The sequence below is a fragment of the Streptopelia decaocto genome, assembly GCF_964273445.1.
Source record: "Streptopelia decaocto genome assembly, chromosome: 1".
NCBI classification, from domain to species: Eukaryota; Metazoa; Chordata; class Aves; order Columbiformes; family Columbidae; genus Streptopelia; species Streptopelia decaocto.
The window spans coordinates 38241751-38259679 of record NC_138663.1 but is presented as its reverse complement, the minus strand read 5'-3'; the positions used below and the strand labels follow the sequence as shown (position 1 = coordinate 38259679).

Sequence of the window (17929 nt, the reverse complement as noted above, 5' to 3'; positions counted from 1 at the left end):
AATAGTGGTTTCAAATAAAATCAAATAATCATCACTTACTTCAAAAACGCCTCTGCCTGTAACCTTCTCCCCAGCCAAGACACTGGGCTGGGGCTAGCAAGGCAGCCCACAATATGGTACATGACAGGAGGGTAAATATAAGGCAGCAAAAGGTGTGATGAGAGTTGGGGGTTGGGTCCTACACAACAGTAAGTGGCCGCTAACATTTGAGCAAGGACAAAAAACGAAGTAAAATGCCTTCAGATTTGACTTGTGTGTAGAGAAGGGTGAAAGGTACATTTTGTAGCATACACTCTAGTCTATCTTTTCTTTACCCACCCAACCTCCTTTTGCCATCCTACCTTTGTTAGCCCCTTTCTGAAGCTCTTTTCTGATGCCCTTTTAAAACTTATCCCATTATTTCCTACTTGCCTTTGTGATAATAACAAGCCCTTCGGCCTCCCAGACAACCAGATCTATTGCACCCTGGGGTCTCAAGGAGACAATGCTCTTTGTGAGGCTGCACCATGACATCCTCCCTCTAGCATTACGCTGGCCTAGTGGCAGCAGTCCTCCTGGGGATTCTTCAGAACAGAAGCCTAATGTAGTCCTCTGGATATCAAAATAGGCTTCAGCTTTGCCCTTCCCACCCTAAAGTTATTTTGTAGTTTATTCAGCATGACCACTATTTCCTTCTTGATTTGTACTGACCCTGTGGCTTAATTGGATTTTTGGCATTATTTATAGTAGCTTCTATAACGTGTTGACTTGTAATTTCTTCAGGATGAGGATTTTCTTGCTGTGTAGAGCAATGTGCAAAACAAATCTCAGCCCTGTCTTGTTCCAGGGCTTTGACTGATCCTCAGTGACGTATATGTCCCTGTTCTTTGTCCTGAAAGTAAGTACATGAAAAACATCAAGGAAGCTTTGTATCGCTAATGCTAGGCTTTAGATACTGCCGTACAGGAGAAGATAGCTATTAGAATAAAGCAACTTAATTATGTTATGTAAGACCAGGTAAGGGTACACCTGCTTCCAGCATCTTTACTGGATGGATCCCTTCTTCCAGAGTTGCCCTTAGTGCTGTGCATTTTCATTACCTCTTGTAAGTCATAGCTTCAAGTAAGTTCTGTGCAGGTCCCTTGAATCCCAAGGGAAAACCAAACGAACCCACGTAGTTTCTCTTTCCATTGCTTCCAAGGCCTGGCTGTAGGTCTGCTCTGTGCTCCTTTCAGGGTCTCACTGGTTCTTAACACACATAAGAGTTTCCCATGAAGTCCTTCCCTGCTGTCTTACAGCCAGACACGTTCAGCAGCTACCAGGGAAGAAATTATTCCCCTTTCCTCTTCCTGCCTTACCTTATGCCTCCTGTGCAGACAGGTAGCCTTGCTCTTGCAAGCACTTTTCACAGACCATAATGGCTGCTAACTGTGAATAAACAACTGAGACACATACAGTCTGTTTTAAGGGCTGTAACCACTTCAATATATGAATATTAATAGAATGACTGTAACGATATAATAAAAACAAACAAAAAAATGTCCTCGGGAGCATGATAATCTAACTTCAAAAGCAATTATCATCAGTAACAAAATGCAGAGAGAAGCCTAGGATTACTTTAATAAGATTACCTGCTTATTATCATTTTTTTTTCTATGGGTGACTGTAATGCTGTTTCACTTTCACTCCCAGCCAGTTTGTCAGATGCTTCTCACCCTGAGCACTGGCAGGCCATGATGGACACTGAAGCTGGGGCTCAATGGCCCTCCTGTGGAATCCAGCATATCTTTGTGAGCACCTGCTCCTTGGTCTTCAGTCACTTCCACTTTTGCACCCATGTGTCACTGCAACATGATTTTTCAGTGCCCTGTGGCTTCATATCCATGGCAGAAAAGACAAAGAGGAGGACATGGGAGAGTGAGGAAAAGCTGGGGTCTCTGTGGAGGTGGAAGGACAGTAGGGAAAATAATTATAAGATCAATGTTGTAAGACAAAGGCAGAGACTTGATTATTATGGAGGCTTTTAAAAACTTCAGCTTTATCCAGCAGGTGAGGGAGAGTGGACATAGGCTCCATAATGCAACACATGGGCTATAGTGCAAAGAGTTCTTTTCTAGCTTGCTGGACCCGCTTAATCCAGCCAATGGCCAGTGCACTTGCCCTTCTCACTCCATCTTCAACCCTCCCATGTCACTGTGGCACATGAGTCCCAGAGCTTGATCAATGGCACATTCTATAGTCCTGCACTTGGGTGGAGAGTCTGTAGTGGGGGTATGCATTTGCTCAGGGGGACCAAGACTTGTGTGGTTGAGAGGTAGAGATAGTGAGATGGAGAGACTGCTTAGAACAAGGGATGTCTCTGCAGAGACCCCATGAAATCGCACCAGGGATGAGCACACGAGCTCTGTGCATGAAGGAGGGAGGGTTCATTTTCTTGTGTTGGAGGCAACATGAGGAAGAGTAACTGTCTGCTTCTGCTTCAGAGGATATCTGTATATAGAAGTTGATGTTCAAATAGATAGATAGCTAGAAAAAAAGATAGAAATATGCATGGTTCTGTTCCAGACAAATGTGTTGTCCCTGTTGCCTGGAGGACATAAAACGCTCTTCCAGAACTTACTGGAGATCTCATCACCACTCACAACTCACTTGCTCAGCTGCACCTGTACAACAAAAAAAAATAGGACCTTCTTCATTTTTCTTGGAGAAAGTAAAAAAGGACCTGGACAGAGCTAATAAATAAAACACATTTAATCATAAATGATGTACATATGTATAGATAGGGAGAGGGCATGGTCTGAAAGGTGCTGCCCTGGGAACAGCAATAGAAGTACAGTGTATTTCACCAGTCAATATACAGTACCAATGAAAGGTGGAGCTGATAAATGAACATGGGACTTTGAGTCCCAGAGGCTAATTTTTACAGACAACCATTATTCTTGGTTTCCTGTCAAATTATAGCATGAACTAGCTCACAGCTCTACCCAGGACACAACAAGGCAGATACAGCCAAGAACAGAATTTGAGTATGAGGGAGGGACAAGATATCTGAAAGTCACTTTGAGGTATATATAACGTATATACTCTACTGTTTTGTACAGTCTTGGGGCCATGCTTTGCCCACAGTTTTGTATTCACACATCTCATTCCAGTCAGTGAGTGTGGCAAGCTCACACCTGAAAGAATATATTTGGCTTTTGAAGGCATACAGGAGCACATCAAACAACAAAGCTAGAAGCAGAACAGGGAGAGAGTTGAAGACAAGGAAGCCTGGACTGGGCCGAGAAAGGGAAGAAGTGAATAGATGCTCCCAGACTTATCCTACCAGCCAGTTCAGTTCTGTTTGGGCAGCCAGTACAAAGCTTCTGGTATGAAGGACTTGTGCAGTGCAAAGGTTTCCATCAAGGCAACCTTTATCAGACAACACGGAAATAAATGAATGAAATGGCTAGAGGCATGTTAAGAGAAGAAATGTGATGGAGCTCACCCTCCAACCATTCGTTTCTTGATTTAGAAGGAAAACCTAATCCTGCCTCTAAAGTGGTCTAAGCCTACGTATGAATCTGGTCAGTCTCGGCTGATACTGGCAAAGGAAGGATCCATTGCTCTGGTGACCAGCAAGGCAAAGGGTGGCATTAGTGCCATGGTATATTGAGTCAATTTGACTGCTTTGAGAAACAATATCACACCAGTCTTGTGAAGTAGTCAAATGTATTGGCTTTTTGCAGAACAACTTCACTTTCAATTAATGTACATATTATATAGTTTTACAGACGAAAAACACCTTTCACTATTAGACAGTATACACTGTTTTGATATCAAATGCACTTGCCATCTATTTCTGCTAAGAAACCAACCCCAGACAATAAAAAACAATGAATCCCAAATAAAATATATAATACAAAAAACATTCATGTCAATGTCAAATGATAACTGTCCCGGCAAACATAAGATCAAGATCTTCTTAATGCAAGTGCCCTCAGAAGTGAGTTAGCCGTCCTCTGTATATAGAGTCTGCTCCCAGTCTTGGAAACCTCAGTTAAGACTGCTGCCCTTGGAAATGCAAGTCTCATTTTTTTAAAAGGAGTTCTCCACACATGCATGCACACAGACACGCAGAGGTACACACACGCACACACATATAACCTTCTCTGTCTTAGCAAAAGTTGCATGCTGGATGACTGGTAATGCCTTCTGTGCATTTTTCACCTACTTTCTTTGTAAAGACAGGGTTGAAATGTCTTCACTTCTCAGGTCTGTATTCTTTAAACAAAAAGAGAAATGAAGAGGAACTACATTACAAAGACAGAGAAATGTACTTGTATCTCAGGCATTATGATTTTTCCCAGTCATTTACAGGACAATGTTATTTACATTCGTGACTCAGCAGAATCCACAGGAAGAGTTATCCTTTCTCCATGTTGGGTTTTCTTGATGGACCCCGTGAGCCCATTCTGTGCTTTCACAGACCGTTTTTCTCTAAGGCACTGCATGTGGATGATGACTTCAGACAGAAATGCAAGCCTCCTTCACTGGATTGTGCATTTCTCCCTCTCCCTTGACTGACCTTCCCTGAGAACTTTTGATTTTATATACTTCAGGTCACTGTTGACGCTTGGCCGGCGAGCAAAGGGAGAGATCATGCCGTAGGCATCCATGTCCTTGACTCGGCGCATCCGGAAGGATTTCTGTTGGAAGGTGTCACCATACTGGATGGAGATTTTCCTGTGGAGGGCAGGGCTCATCTCATGAGGTAGTTTGGCCATGCTGAAGAGGACATAGAACATCTCATCCACGTTGGTGTTCTTCTTGGCTGAAACTTCAAAGTAAGCACAGTTTTCATCACTGGAGACGAGGTCCTCACCTTCATCTGAGCGTACCTTGCGGAAGACTTCACTGTGGTCATTTTTGTTGCCACAGATCACCATGGGGAGGTCAGCTGATTCCTTAGTTTTGTTCTTCAGGCAGGATTTGACCTCAAGGATCTGTTTCTGGAGCCTCTTGACCTCATCAAAAGATTCTCTGTTGTCCAAGCTGAATACCAGGATGAAAACATCCCCTGCAATTAAAAGAGAATTAAAGGCTTGTTGGCCACAGCCTATGTCAGAGGAGCTAACTAAAAAAAAAAAAAAAAAAAAAAAGAAAAAAAAAAAAGAAAAAAAAAAAAAAAGAAAAAAGCTTATTTGCCATCTCCTCCCCGGATTTTTGTTTGGTCCTTTTGAATCTGTTCACTCATCTGTACTTTAGTTTCAGCTCTTCTAATTCAGCTCCCCACACCTTTCTGTAGTGCAACGGAAAAGCCTTTTGGCTATAATGTTACTTCAGCTATATCTGATCATGTGTTCCCAGGTTGCACTGGACTTCCAAGTTATTTCTCATTTTACTCTCTTTTGTAAAAATGTTTCTGTCTCAGCTTTGCTGCGTTGCTTTTCTTTTTCCTTCCTTTCATTTGTATCTATGTGTAAAACACTGCCTGTTCTGACACCAGGAAGAGTGGAGAGCTAGCAGCCACTCAGCCTTAGCCTTTTGATTACACAATACACAAAGCAGCACCTGAACTGAAGATTTACATCTAGTCAGTCCCAAAGACTTAAGCCTGGAATGAGAGGTTTCCCAATGTGCAGTGCTCTGTTGTCATTTCATTTGCTCAAGAGAAATGGACCATGGAAAAAAAAGAAATACATAAACGACACAGATCCCCTGGCATTTCCTTTTGACATTTCCAGACTTACTATTTCTTTTGCAAATATAAAGTAACGCAAATCGCCTGTTGAATGACATTCATGTGGAACATGCTAAGAGAGCTTTCAGGGACAAAAGCTCACATCCACATCCCAGATATTGGCCCTAGGACGTTGCTGAATGTGGATGCTAGCCTACTCAGATGTGAACATCACGTTTCACTGGTTAGCTAAGAGGGTAGGTAGCAAATTCAGCAAGTAGGTTTCTTGTGAGTTGTAGCTGAATATGTCACCACTGTCACTCTCACAGTTAGAGATTACATGTTAGCTCAAACAGAATCTGCTTGACAATGAGAACATACGAAATGCGTCCACCATTTTCCCTTTTTCCTCTTTAATTAATTTGATTAACCATAGACTAAGGAGAAAGAGTAAAAGTAGACCTATCCTTTTACTGGAATATCAAATCAAGATAATCATGCTGGAACTTTTAGGAACAAAAAATCTGAGATTTTCTTCATTTGCATTCCCTCCCTGTGCATTTTACATTTGTTTTTCACTGCTTGTGTCTTGTAATGACATGGTTATTTTGTCCCTTGCTGCTCTTTATGCCCATGAGATTTTATTTAGCCATTCATTTGTCACTGCAATAAAAATATGGAGCAGGAGGGAAAAGTAGCTGAGAAAGGAAATAAACTAGGGGGAAATCTCAGTTTGGGACTTGTACCCAGTGGATTTCTCCTCTGTGGCTAATGCATTCCCTGTCATAAATGGTGCATCCTGTTCAGGAAATATCTCTCCAGAGAAGTGCATCTTGCAACAGAATCAAGCAGTCCTTTTAGCTGCCTTCTAAGAAAGTCAAAGTCATCTCCAGGCTACAGTTTTCAAGCTACTGTCTTTCACTATCATCTTTTACCCACTGTTCTCCATCTGCAAACTTCCCCCACTTTCTCACCTGTCAGGATGGAAAGCCTCCTCATAGCAGGGAAAGGGTGATTCCCAGAGGTGTCCAGAATGTCCAGCTGATACATGTCTCCCCGGATGTTGTACACTTTGCGGTGAAAATCCTCAATGGTGGGAGTATACTGGTCCTCAAAGCGTCCATTGAGAAATCGTGAGACGATGGAGCTTTTCCCCACCCTGGAGGCTCCCAGCACTACCATGCGGTACGAGTTCTTGGCTGGCACATTCAGGGTGCAGTTTCCACCAGACATGGTCTTCATCATTGCTTGGTCCTGAAAGACAAAATGGCAGAGTTGGAAGAAAGACTAGAAACTATATTGTGGGTGGAATAGGGCAGCTCCTTACAACAAGCTTGTCAAAGAGTGCTCTGGACAACAGTCCAGGTTAGTTGATTAACGGTTTGTATAGAAATCTTTTCACTGGAAATACTTAATTTTTTCATTCCCATTTCCAGTAACTATGTCTTTCTTCCTTTCTCTCTCTTTCTTTTCTTTTCTTTCTCTCTTTCTTTCTCTTTCTCTCTTTCTTTCTCTCTGTCTTTCTCTCTCTCTTTCTCTTTCTCTCTCTCTTTTTCTTTCTCTCTCTCTTTCTCTCTCTCTTTCTTTTTCTCTCTCTCTTTTTCTTTCTCTCTCTCTTTCTCTTTCTTTTTTTCTTTTTGTAAAGTCACATAAAAATGAAGGCATTTACACTGAAAATAGCACGGTTTTGAACTGTGATTTGCTATTTCCTTTCAACATTAAGCACTAATTTTATCAGCTATGCTTCAACTTAGACAGCAGGTTCCTTCCCACCATCTGCGTCACTTAGACATTACCAGATTTTTCAGTAGAGCTTCGTTCTCATTTAGGTACATAAACAAAGAGGTCAGATTTCCCAATATACTACATCAATTGCAGCTGCCATTAAGACCTAGACTGCCTCATTTGGTTGCCTAAATAGGAACTGCGCACAGTACTCATTTTGAGATCAACCGAAAGTCAGACAGAAACAAGAATCATGCTTGACATCAGTGGAAGCTAGACATGTCAGCAACTTTAAATGGTTGGTGCCATACAACCTCTACTGCTGATGCAGGGAGGTCTGAGCCACAAAATGGCACTGGCCAATGACAAATTCTAAGATCTGTGGCTTAAGTGAACTTTTAGAAACCAGATTTTAATCGTGCTGTTTGGACTGGTAGTCTGGGAACTACCTATCAACAAACTGTCAGCATTGCAGTAGGATGGCTGGCAATGGATGGAGCTGCAGAAGAGTAGATTTCATAGGAGTTTCAGTCTTTATGCATACACAGCTGTTGTGGCTGTCACAGTCTGCACTGGTGCTAAGTACAAGCAGGAGAAAAGATGAGGGGCAGTCATCTTAAATAGCTATTAGACAAGATGTGCAACCCCAGGCAGCTAAAATGAGTCTCGAGACCTTTTTGACGTGTTAACATAGCACTAAGATGCACAAAACTTTGATAGGAAAAAAAAAAAAAGAGACATTTTTAATGTACCAGTTCAAATAATTGTGTGCTGTAAGGAAAAATATAACCGCCGTGTGGGGAAATCTAACTGTTAAAGCAAAGAAGGTACATTTTTGACAGAGTTTATTTTGGTTACTAGGATCTCGTTAAAGAATAATCAAGTTCCCACTGTGCCGTTTATTTAACTTAGGTGTTGTTTATTTAATGGTACAATGTGGGTACTTTATGTACACTCAAAGTTCATTTCTGGGTCCAGATCTGGATTCCTGTCTTTGCGAGTGAATTTTATCTCCCATGCGTTTATATAGCTGACACTTATCTCAGTCAAAAGCTTAAAATCTCTTACTTTGTTTAACATGTGCTAAGCACCAAAGCAGCAGTAAAGATACGGTCACTGCTAAATAAAGAAGTCTCTGGAATCCTGATCCATCATCATTACAAGCGCTGTGCTACAGCCCAAGGCAACAGCAAAACACTACTATTTATTATTATTGCTGTAATTTGCTGCACACCAACAGCACATTTAGCCCTATCTGACGCACAGAAGAAAATGCAATGCTTTCCTCAGAGTAGCTTACACTCTGAATTACATTCAATGGGCAAGACAGCCTAATATTAGAGCCAGACAGTAATGTCAGAACGTAACTTTGGATAGATACACACATGCGGCGTTATGGTATGGCTGGGATTACTGTGGTGAGAATGACAGCAAGGACCACACCTGATATTTGGACTGGACTCTGTGTTTTATTTAGAACAGGACCCATCTCCAACAGTGCAGAAACACCAAATGAAGTTTCTGAAACAACACTGCCATGTACACTGGGTCAGCCCTCTCCTACATAGCCAGTCAATACTGTCTTGCATTCATGGGCAGACAAATGGTGACAGATCTGCTTTGGGAAGCTTCCTTTCACCCTCTTGGGCTTTTTTGTTTTGTTTTGTTTTGTTTTTTTTAGCTGATGGTTAAGCAGGGAAATAGATTTTGTGAGAAGAACTGTGAACTTCTCTACAGCCCAGGTTCAGTATTTAGAAATTAGCCAGCTCTTTGGACTGGGGTGTACCAGTGTAGCTGAATGAGGGCAAGTTGATTCTCACTTGCTGAAGACTGGTTTTGTACAACTTGGTGCAGCTGCATCTGGGAATGAGCACAGTTAACACTTTTTAAGCAAATGCCTTATATGTCCTGTACAGAATGTGCATGCTGGGAGACCAGATCCTGGACAGAATCCTTACAAGCCAAAATCCTACAAGTTATACTGCTGACTGACAGGTAACCACTGAGCTGCTGGTGTTAAGAGAAACTCCCACCACACAGCAAAGGAGGTGGTCTGTGTCACTGCAGTTGCTCGGAGGGTTATTTTTTGCATCTTTAGCGCAAGAGGCACTTCTGTCCTCCACCTTGAAATTAATTTGTTGGCTTTGAACCTTAGTTAATGTCACTATACACTGAACAGCTTGGAGAAGGAATTGTCACCACAGCTGCCCACAGATGGGGAGAATAAGGCACAGGGAAGCTGAGTGATCAGCCAAGGTCAAACAAATAGGAATAATGAGTAGACTCCAGGACTCCTACCTTTCAAACTCTTTCTCCTTCCCACCTTTCCTCACCCTTGCATTTCTGGTCATTAAATGACACTGCCCCCTGCCCCCACCAAAGGCAAAATCCTCAAAGGCAAAATCCTGTGTGCAGACGTACTCATTTCAGGATGCTTTTCCCCAAGGATGTAGATGTGCTGAAAGGGAAGAAGGGATGTGGGCACATGGAGATTTTAATGTATTAAATAGTCACTTTATAATGTCCTTGTTCTACCAACCAAAGCGTTCAGTCAGGAGGACTCTTGTTCTTTCCTGACTGCATTTAATTTCACACAAAGTCAAAAGATGCTTTTCAGCACTTTGATTCATGAGGTTGCTACTCATCTCATCACCTTTGCTGCAAATCTGACTCAGAGCGTGCCATTGAACTGGGAGCTTATATTTATGTTTTGTGCTCTCTCTTCCTATCCCCTCACTGCAGTTTTTCTCCAGTTCAATACAATCTGTTCTATTCCCTCCTCAGAAAGGAATGAAACTTCAGCCTTCGCACCCAGGGGCAGGGTGGGGGGAGCACAAGAACTCATACATTGAAAAAAGATTAGAGCCAGAAGAAAGGAAACAGAAAGAGACCACATGTTCGTGTACTAAATAAAGCAAAATCAATCAGAAGGGAATGAGGAGACAAACAGCCTCCAGCTGGCTTTAATCTACATCTTTTCCTTCCAGTTTATTAAATGCTTAAGCATAGATTAATTCCCAGTGGTACCTTCTGCTATGTGCACTGGCTTGATGCTATAAACTTTACATTAGTATTCTTAGATTTGTACAGCACAGGGATTTAAAAATGTCATAGAAATGTGGGCAATGAGTGTTACCTCCACTTCATAAACGGAAAGCCTCATATGCCCAGAGAGAGCTGAAATAGGTGTCCAAAATCAACATTAAACCCGTTTCTTTTGACTCCCTGTGTAATTTTCTACATGCTAACCACCACTGCTTGTTTCGTAGGCAGACATCAGAGCGAATGACAATGCACCTGTTTTTGCATGCTCTTAAGACCACTTGTCTGAATCCAGCAAGTTAGTGATAAATTTGGTCCTGAGCATCTGGAGAGAGATACCTAAGGAAGACATTCTCCATTCTAACTGCCTAGAGCTTTTACACCTTAGTTTCCATCCTCCCATCAGGGCGTCTGCTCCCTACCACTCCCTATCCATGAACAGACTTTTGAACTACCTCTCTTGCACTCCACAGTCTTCAGCTACTGTTTGTGTCTTTGTCTGCATCCCAGTGTAATTCACTGCATCCAGCTAAAAAGGACACAGGCAGATGTAAACTGTTCCATGCACAGCAGACCTGCCACTTGTTAATCACTGCTAGTATCCCCATAATTTTCATACACCCCACAATCACTCCCATGGGATGTTATTTCCTACTTCCATCCCAAACTCCATCACTTTCTTACCTCTCCTTGGAGGAGCAGTCCTGGGTCTTGATGCAGTCTGATGAAGCTGACAATTTTGATCAGAGGCGTCTGCTGCTGTAAAAGGCTGTTGTTCTGTGGACCCCGCGTTGCTTGCTCTGGGCTCAGTTCTTCACCAGTATTTCCCAGAAACTTAGCAGGACTGGGAAGGACCGCAGGGCTCCAGAGGGCATTCCCCCATGGATGGTAAGTACTGGATCAGGCGACCGACATGGGATGAAGAAGGGTCTCAGAAGCAGTGACAGCTTTTTCCTATAGTGAGATGAGCTCCTCCTCACAGCCTCAGTTTGAGAGGAGAGGCAGAGTCTCTCCCACTCTCACTGTCTTTTCTTTCAAGTTGTGCTTTGTAGGCTCTGCAGGGGATGAAGGGTCTCTGGAGTGACACCTGGTTGTGCAGGGTCCTGGGTGCATCCACTGGCCGACCCTGCCTCTACACCACCTCAGATTGGTGGGGAAAAATCAGTGGGGGCATGGAAGTTGTCTATGGTGAACATACGCTTCCCCAGGTCTTGCCCAGCACAACCCCCCTCCACGAGCTTCTTTTCTTCTGGTCAGAGATTTGCTTTAAAATATTCTCTTTCTAGGACAGAAGGGGCTTTTCTTCACATTCACCAATTAAATCTTTCTCCTTCCCTCCCTGCTTTTCTCCCTCTCGCTCTCACAACTACTGGCAAATTGCAGATTTTCCTTCTGTAGGACTCACAGATAATTGGCTCAACTCCTCCCTTGAAGTCAGTGTCAGACACAGGGGAAGGAGGGGTGCTGAGGGGGTGGGATTTTGTGCCTATTGAAAAAAATCTTTTTTTCCCCTAAACAGAAAGTTCACACGCATTGCAGACTGTACGTTGTACATTCCTGTCTTTCCAACAGAGACCTGTATGTATGCCTGTGTGGGAAATGAGTTAGCGTATGTGTAAGAGATGTACACAGAGACTTCACTTACTTTGCAAGCTGTAAATTCATAAGCTGTTTCTAAAGGCTGTATACTCCGTGCTGATCTTTTCTGCTAGCCAGAAATGGACTGACTCATTTCCCAAGTAGGGGCTTTCTGTCCATAATTCCTCTAATTCTTTTGCCGTATGGAATCTATTCTCCTGTTTCCTCAACCTCAAAGACATTATGATTGCTGGTTGGTTTGATTAAGAAATAAGAATAACGTGTAACTGCTGTTCTTTCATTCATATTTAAATAAATTAAAAACTTAACTACAGCCGAGTAATAAAAATGTTAAAAAAAAAAAAAAAGCAAACAAATGGAAAGTGTGGAGGAACGAGGGTCAGAAAAAGAAGAGAAAGAAAGAAAAATTAGGGTGAAAATTAAGGAGTTTGTTAAACCCCAAGTGAAAAATTATGTTTGCCGTTTATTTCACTGTTTATTGACTGTAATTTTTCCTCCTTTTTGAGATGAAGCCATAGTTTAGATCTACAAGTCTGTTTAAAAGATGTCAAAAAGATTGATTTTGAAAGATCTGAAATGAAATATTTCAGCATTTTCCACTTAAAACTCCTAATCAGAGGAAAACAAAACCAAAACAAAACAAAAGGAAAAAAAAAACACCCAACTTTGAGATTTTCAAGATATTTTGACAACAAGAAAATGGAAGGGAGGCACGATCTCCCAAATCCAAATATAGTTTCTGGTTTTCCACAATTCTCTCTCTTTTTCTTTGTAGCAAATTTACTCTTAATTGAACACAAAGATTCCTCCAACTATGTTGTCTGTTTCGTCTCCAGACCCCCCCACAACAGTTCCAGTAGCTTTTGAGGAACTCCTTAGATGCTTTGCTTTTTCTCCTTCTTCTCCTCTGAGCAGATGGAGGTTTCTGTTGCCACCTTCAGAGTCACGCTTCCCTCCATCAGCAGCCACCAGCAGCCTTTGAGGAGGGTGCCATGGATACTGCAGCTACATGGTCTGACACGTCTGTACATCTCTCTGTGCCAATGGACTTTGATGGACACAACACAGGCTATGAGATGGGTCCTGCTGTAGCCATCTGTGAGAAGCAGCAGCTCCCAGTAAGGTCAGGGGGCCCCCAAGCTAACACAAAGGCAAAACACCACTGACCACATTTGAGAAGCAGCAGCTCCTGGCTTCCTCCAAATGCAGATAACTTTAGATTTGGGAAGGAAGAGCATGGCTTGGCACAGCACTGTTGGAACACCACTGGCTTCTTCCAAGGGGTAGTGAACTGGTAATGGACCATGACATAAACTCAGCTCTTCTTAGATCACAACACCAGGACTCCGTTGTCAGCTCCTGAGCTTTTTCTCTTTGACAAAAAGTAGGGGAGTATTTTTATGGCTGAGACAAATTTTTGAAAGAAGATATGATGTTTTCCATTTCTAAGTCATTGATTGAGATCAAACCTGGACCAAAAGCTAACATCTTTGGTGTCTGGTCAACTACCTGTGTAGCTTATATCCTATCAGAGCAATCAGTATCCTGCTCTCATGGCCATGGGAAGAATAGCTACAAAAATCAACCAAGTCAAGCCCTGTAATGCTACCGAGGACAAACTCCTCTTTCATCCCTATAGCTCACATGTTGAGTGTATGGGTTCCCTGCCAAAAAAGAGAGAAGTGTAGTCATCGTGGAGGCCATCTCATCAGCCTGGAATCTCAGCCTACTCAAGCTCTTTTGTAAACCAAATGCAAAACTCCTGCCTGGCTGGCTTCACCAAGCCCAAACTCCCACTCAGCTGTCTTCTCCAGCATTTAAAGTAGCCAGTTGAGTTCCCCAAATTACATCAAAGTAAAATAGGAACATACTTGACTAGGCACCTTGGCTTTATTTGAACACTTAGCAAACAGAATAAATTACTTTTGAAGCAAGCCTTTGAAAGATAATTGCTAACTATGAGCCTTCAGAGGCTCAAGAGATGTTGCTGTGGATTTTTAGGTTGGGTTTTTTTGCATCATTTTTTTTCTGATGTGCTCCCAGTTCAAGAGCTGACAAGAAGCTAGGCTTTCTTGCCTTCCCTCAGGGCTCAGGAGACCAGAGCTCAAGAAATCCCTGCTTTTCCAAAGACATCCTGAGGTTCTGGGGCAGAAGTTATATCTGCCCCCATCTGAGAAACAGAGATGGCAGCACTTCTGCTTTTAGGGTTATGAAGGCAATAGTGGATCAGAGAGACAAAGCCACTGCCAAAACAAGATAAAAGGTTCCCAGTCTCAGCAGTTTCCTCTGGTTAGTCAGAGACCATCAGCCTTTCTTAGAGCTTACAGATATTTACCAATTTAAAAGCCAGGCTTACAATGAATTACTCTCTGGAGGCATTTCTCCCTCCTACTCTTTCAGTCCAGAAAGAAAGCCTAAATGAGGTTTTTATCTGGTTAAGGCTGTCTCAGAGGATGATGGGCTGTGACTGCAGAGAACCACCATTACGAGGGGCTGTGCCTGCCTCGCTGGGTGACACTGGCTATGGCTTGTGGTGCAGTCCTCGAGTCTGGGTGTCCAATGTGAGAGACAAGAGAAACATCATCAACTGAACATCATGGTTTATATAGGATTAACTGAAAACAAATGACCTTGGTCTGCCAGCTTATCCACGGGACTGCCTCAGCTGTGGAAGGTGCTGCAGATGGTGCAGCTGTGGCTGGTGGACAAGACAGCTGTGATGATTTTGGCTCTACCTAGACTGTGGGTAAGCAGAGAGGGAGGCTTTGAGAGGACAAGTCAAGGGAAATGTTGCAGGGAGAGGCTGGGTAAAAACAAGGACAGAAGAATGGCTAGAGACAAGGGGAAAATACCGCTGCCATGTGTTGCTCTGACCACCTGGCTCCAAATGGTGTTGAAGACATAAAGTGAAGTGACTTGCTCAGTGGTGGGACACACAGGCAATGTAACTGCTCCTCAGACCCCTCAGAGCAGCGTCTTCTTCTCTGAAGAAGGTGCAGCTCGCAGGCAGCACACACACTGACTGCCCCTACACCAGGATCTGGGGCAGTGTGGGCTCATGGGGCAGAAGTGTCACCATCGTGAGTAACTTGTACCTTCTGCAGCTCCATGTACCAGTTATGGCTGGAGACAGAGGCTGGTGTGGGGGGCTGATGCAGCAGGACCAGTCTGTTTCTCTCCACCTTAAGGCAAATGACAGAAGTGACAATCATGCCACTCAGCTCTGGTCAGAATTAGTTCAAGACAAAAGATGTTCCAAGGCTTTTGTCTCCTCTTCAAAAGCAAATGCAACAGAGATTAAATATTTAAACCAGCTTTTATTTCTCGTTCCCCCTTCATTTTCACTCCCCTCATTATTCAGTAAAGCAGGCTCATTCCACCCCCTCACCTTCCCTCCCTGCCTCCCACATTCATTTCTCCTGCTTGGTGCCCCTCCCTTCAAGCCATGCTGAAAAGTTAGTGTTCAGGAGTCAGTAAACTGCAGTTACCAAACCATATCCTGAACAGCAAGTAGAGGAGCAGTCACAAGTATTACTGACCCTGCATTACCTGTACCCCCTGGGCATCTAAACTCAGTGAAGGGCTCTCCAGGGGTGTTACAATGACTGGAAAAATAAGTAATGATCATCAGTTACGAGTAAGAACAGTAATAGTTGGGAGAATACAGCTGGAGAAGGCATACATTTGAGAAAGTGCTGGTATGACATATTCCTGGTCCTGTCACAGAATTTGTGTATGTCTGTAATTTCTAAGCATCCCAGGGTGTAAAATGGGTTAATACTATTTACTGAGATCTCTGCAAAATGGAAAAGCGTTGCTTTGCTGTGAAAAATGTCCAAGTCACCTCTTATTTGCTGCATTAGCTGTGAATCATTTTTAATGAAGTTATCATGAAACATTTTTGAGAAAAGACTGCATTTCTAGTCCCCCTCCTTTCCTTTTACCACTGACTCAACAGGTCCAGATTTCCTCACCAGACATGCAAGCACCCTTTCATTTTCATTCCACTGTTTAAACTTTTTAAAACTTCCACCATCTTTGAAAAATCACTAAGAATCAAAATTAAAGCTTAAAAAAAAACCCCATTATTCAAAAAAAGCTTCAGGGTAGAACATGGAGGGAAAGAAGACCCAAAGTGTACAATAAATTTCTTTACCCTCAGTGGATACCAAGGGGTATTATTATAGATTCTCATGCCCTGATAGAAGAAAAGCAACTCTCACCACATCTATCCGAGTAGCCTATGATCCTGCTGGTGGGGAAGGAGAAGTCACACACTCACCTGACAGGGACACCGAGTGCTGTGTCAGCCTTTCAGGGAGGACTGAGCGTACGTACCATCATGACTTTCAGTCTCTGCTCAGCATCCCATTTCCTTTAGCTGCTCCTGGGCCCTGTGTCCAGACAGGTAACTGCACACCTGGGAGGGAGCCAATGCACATCGCTCCTGTTGAATGATGCTGGTGTGAAGGTGTTCATTCAGAAGTTCCCCAAAGCTCTCCTCAGGCTGACACCATCCCTGTGCTTCCAAAAGAAAGAGAGGGAAATCATCCCTTTGGGGCCATAGCTGTGTCCCCACTGCTGTTACTTGGCTCCTCAAGATATGCTCTTACTTGTCCTCTTCTACCATGCATTCTGACCCTCTTTACCAGGGCTGATAATTGTCCCTGGAAGATTTTTACCTGCGATGAGAATATGAACAACTAAGGAGAGCAGAGAAGAAGGAGTTGGCAGAAGACGGAAGAGGACTGGGGAGGAGATCTACGTAAGTCTTCACAGAAAAATCTCTAATCAAAAGCACAATGAAGGCTTATCAGATACAGCTGAAAACAAAGACAAAACAAATGGCATAGGAACAAGAAGAGATGCATGAAAACCACATGAAACAGAGACTGACAAGCCAGAGCCCCCGCAGCAGACATGGTGCTGCCTGTTGACCAGCTATACTCTTTTGATCTCCATTAAGAGGTGGCTATTACAAGTCTGGCTCTGACCACTGTATCTAGGATCAGCTGGGTCCATATAAACACTCCTATGAAGCCCTCCTCACCTTGTAAGCTGTCATGTGCAAAAAATTACTTCTCTAAGGATCTGGTTTCTCACATTCACTCATACTCCACCAGCATTTTCCATCTACACCTCTGCCTCCAGAAAAAATGTATTAATTGACCTGTAAAATCCAACTATCTTTACAGATATGTCCCTCTAGCACAACTCTGACAACACTGTTATCTTTTTATGCCTGGGAGGCAGGCTTCTCTAAATCATAGAGTCCTAGAATGTCCTGAGTTGGAAGGGACCCACAAGGATCATTGAGTCCAACTCATGTCCCTGTATAGGACAATGCTAAAATTCACACTCTTCATCTGAGGGTGTTGTCCAGTCACTTCTTGAACATTTTCAGGCTTAAAGTCATGTAGGTGGACTGTGCAACCTTGAGCTGATGGCTCAGATGATTCCCTTGGAGCCAGAGTCTGGGCACCAAAGCTGTCTGCTACTAAGTGATCTTCTTGGGTTGCCACCCTGAAGCTTCATAGTGGCTCCAGCTCCACCTCTGCATGATTCTGCACAGGTTTTATTTGGCACTTGGTTTCATCGTAGTTACTTACAGGAAGAACAACAACAACATGGTGATGATCTGTGTGAATTAGGGCTCTTTGTCCTCATACTGGGTTAACTGTTTCTGGCCCTCCTGTACCTACAGGACCAGTCCTATGCTAGAGCCTGAGGAATAACAGCACTTGTTCCTTTTTTACTGCTTCTCTCATTAAGAAAATAAGGAAGTTTCAGGGACTGAAAGATAACTCATTCCTTTGATTTGAGAGCTATTATATACCTTTATTTATAATCAAAGGAAGCCAGTGAATGAGAACAGTTTCAAAGGGAAGAACAGGTGAGAATGACAGATCGTTCTTTTATATT

General features: G+C 43.0%; 1 protein-coding gene across 1 annotated transcript; it reads right to left on the bottom strand.

Annotated features, from left to right (window-relative positions):
* Nucleotides 1-2780: 2780 nt before the first annotated feature.
* RASD2 (RASD family member 2) lies at nucleotides 2781-12005 on the bottom strand. Its single transcript, XM_082053198.1, has 3 exons — nucleotides 11093-12005; nucleotides 6616-6895; nucleotides 2781-5038 (listed from the first exon to the last, which is right to left on the bottom strand). Exons 2-3 carry the CDS (start codon nucleotides 6884-6886, stop codon nucleotides 4509-4511), a joined length of 801 nt encoding a protein of 266 aa, XP_081909324.1. The 5' UTR covers nucleotides 6887-6895; nucleotides 11093-12005; the 3' UTR covers nucleotides 2781-4508.
* Nucleotides 12006-17929: the final 5924 nt, after the last annotated feature.

Coding starts and splice junctions, on each gene's coding strand:
- RASD2 (XM_082053198.1), bottom strand. CDS start 6,886: ATGATGAAGACCATGTCTGGTGGAAACTGCACCCTGAATGTGCCAGCC. Junction 5,039..6,615: donor GAGGCTTTCCATCCTGACAG/GTGAGAAAGTGG, acceptor TTTTAATTGCAG/GGGATGTTTTCATCCTGGTA.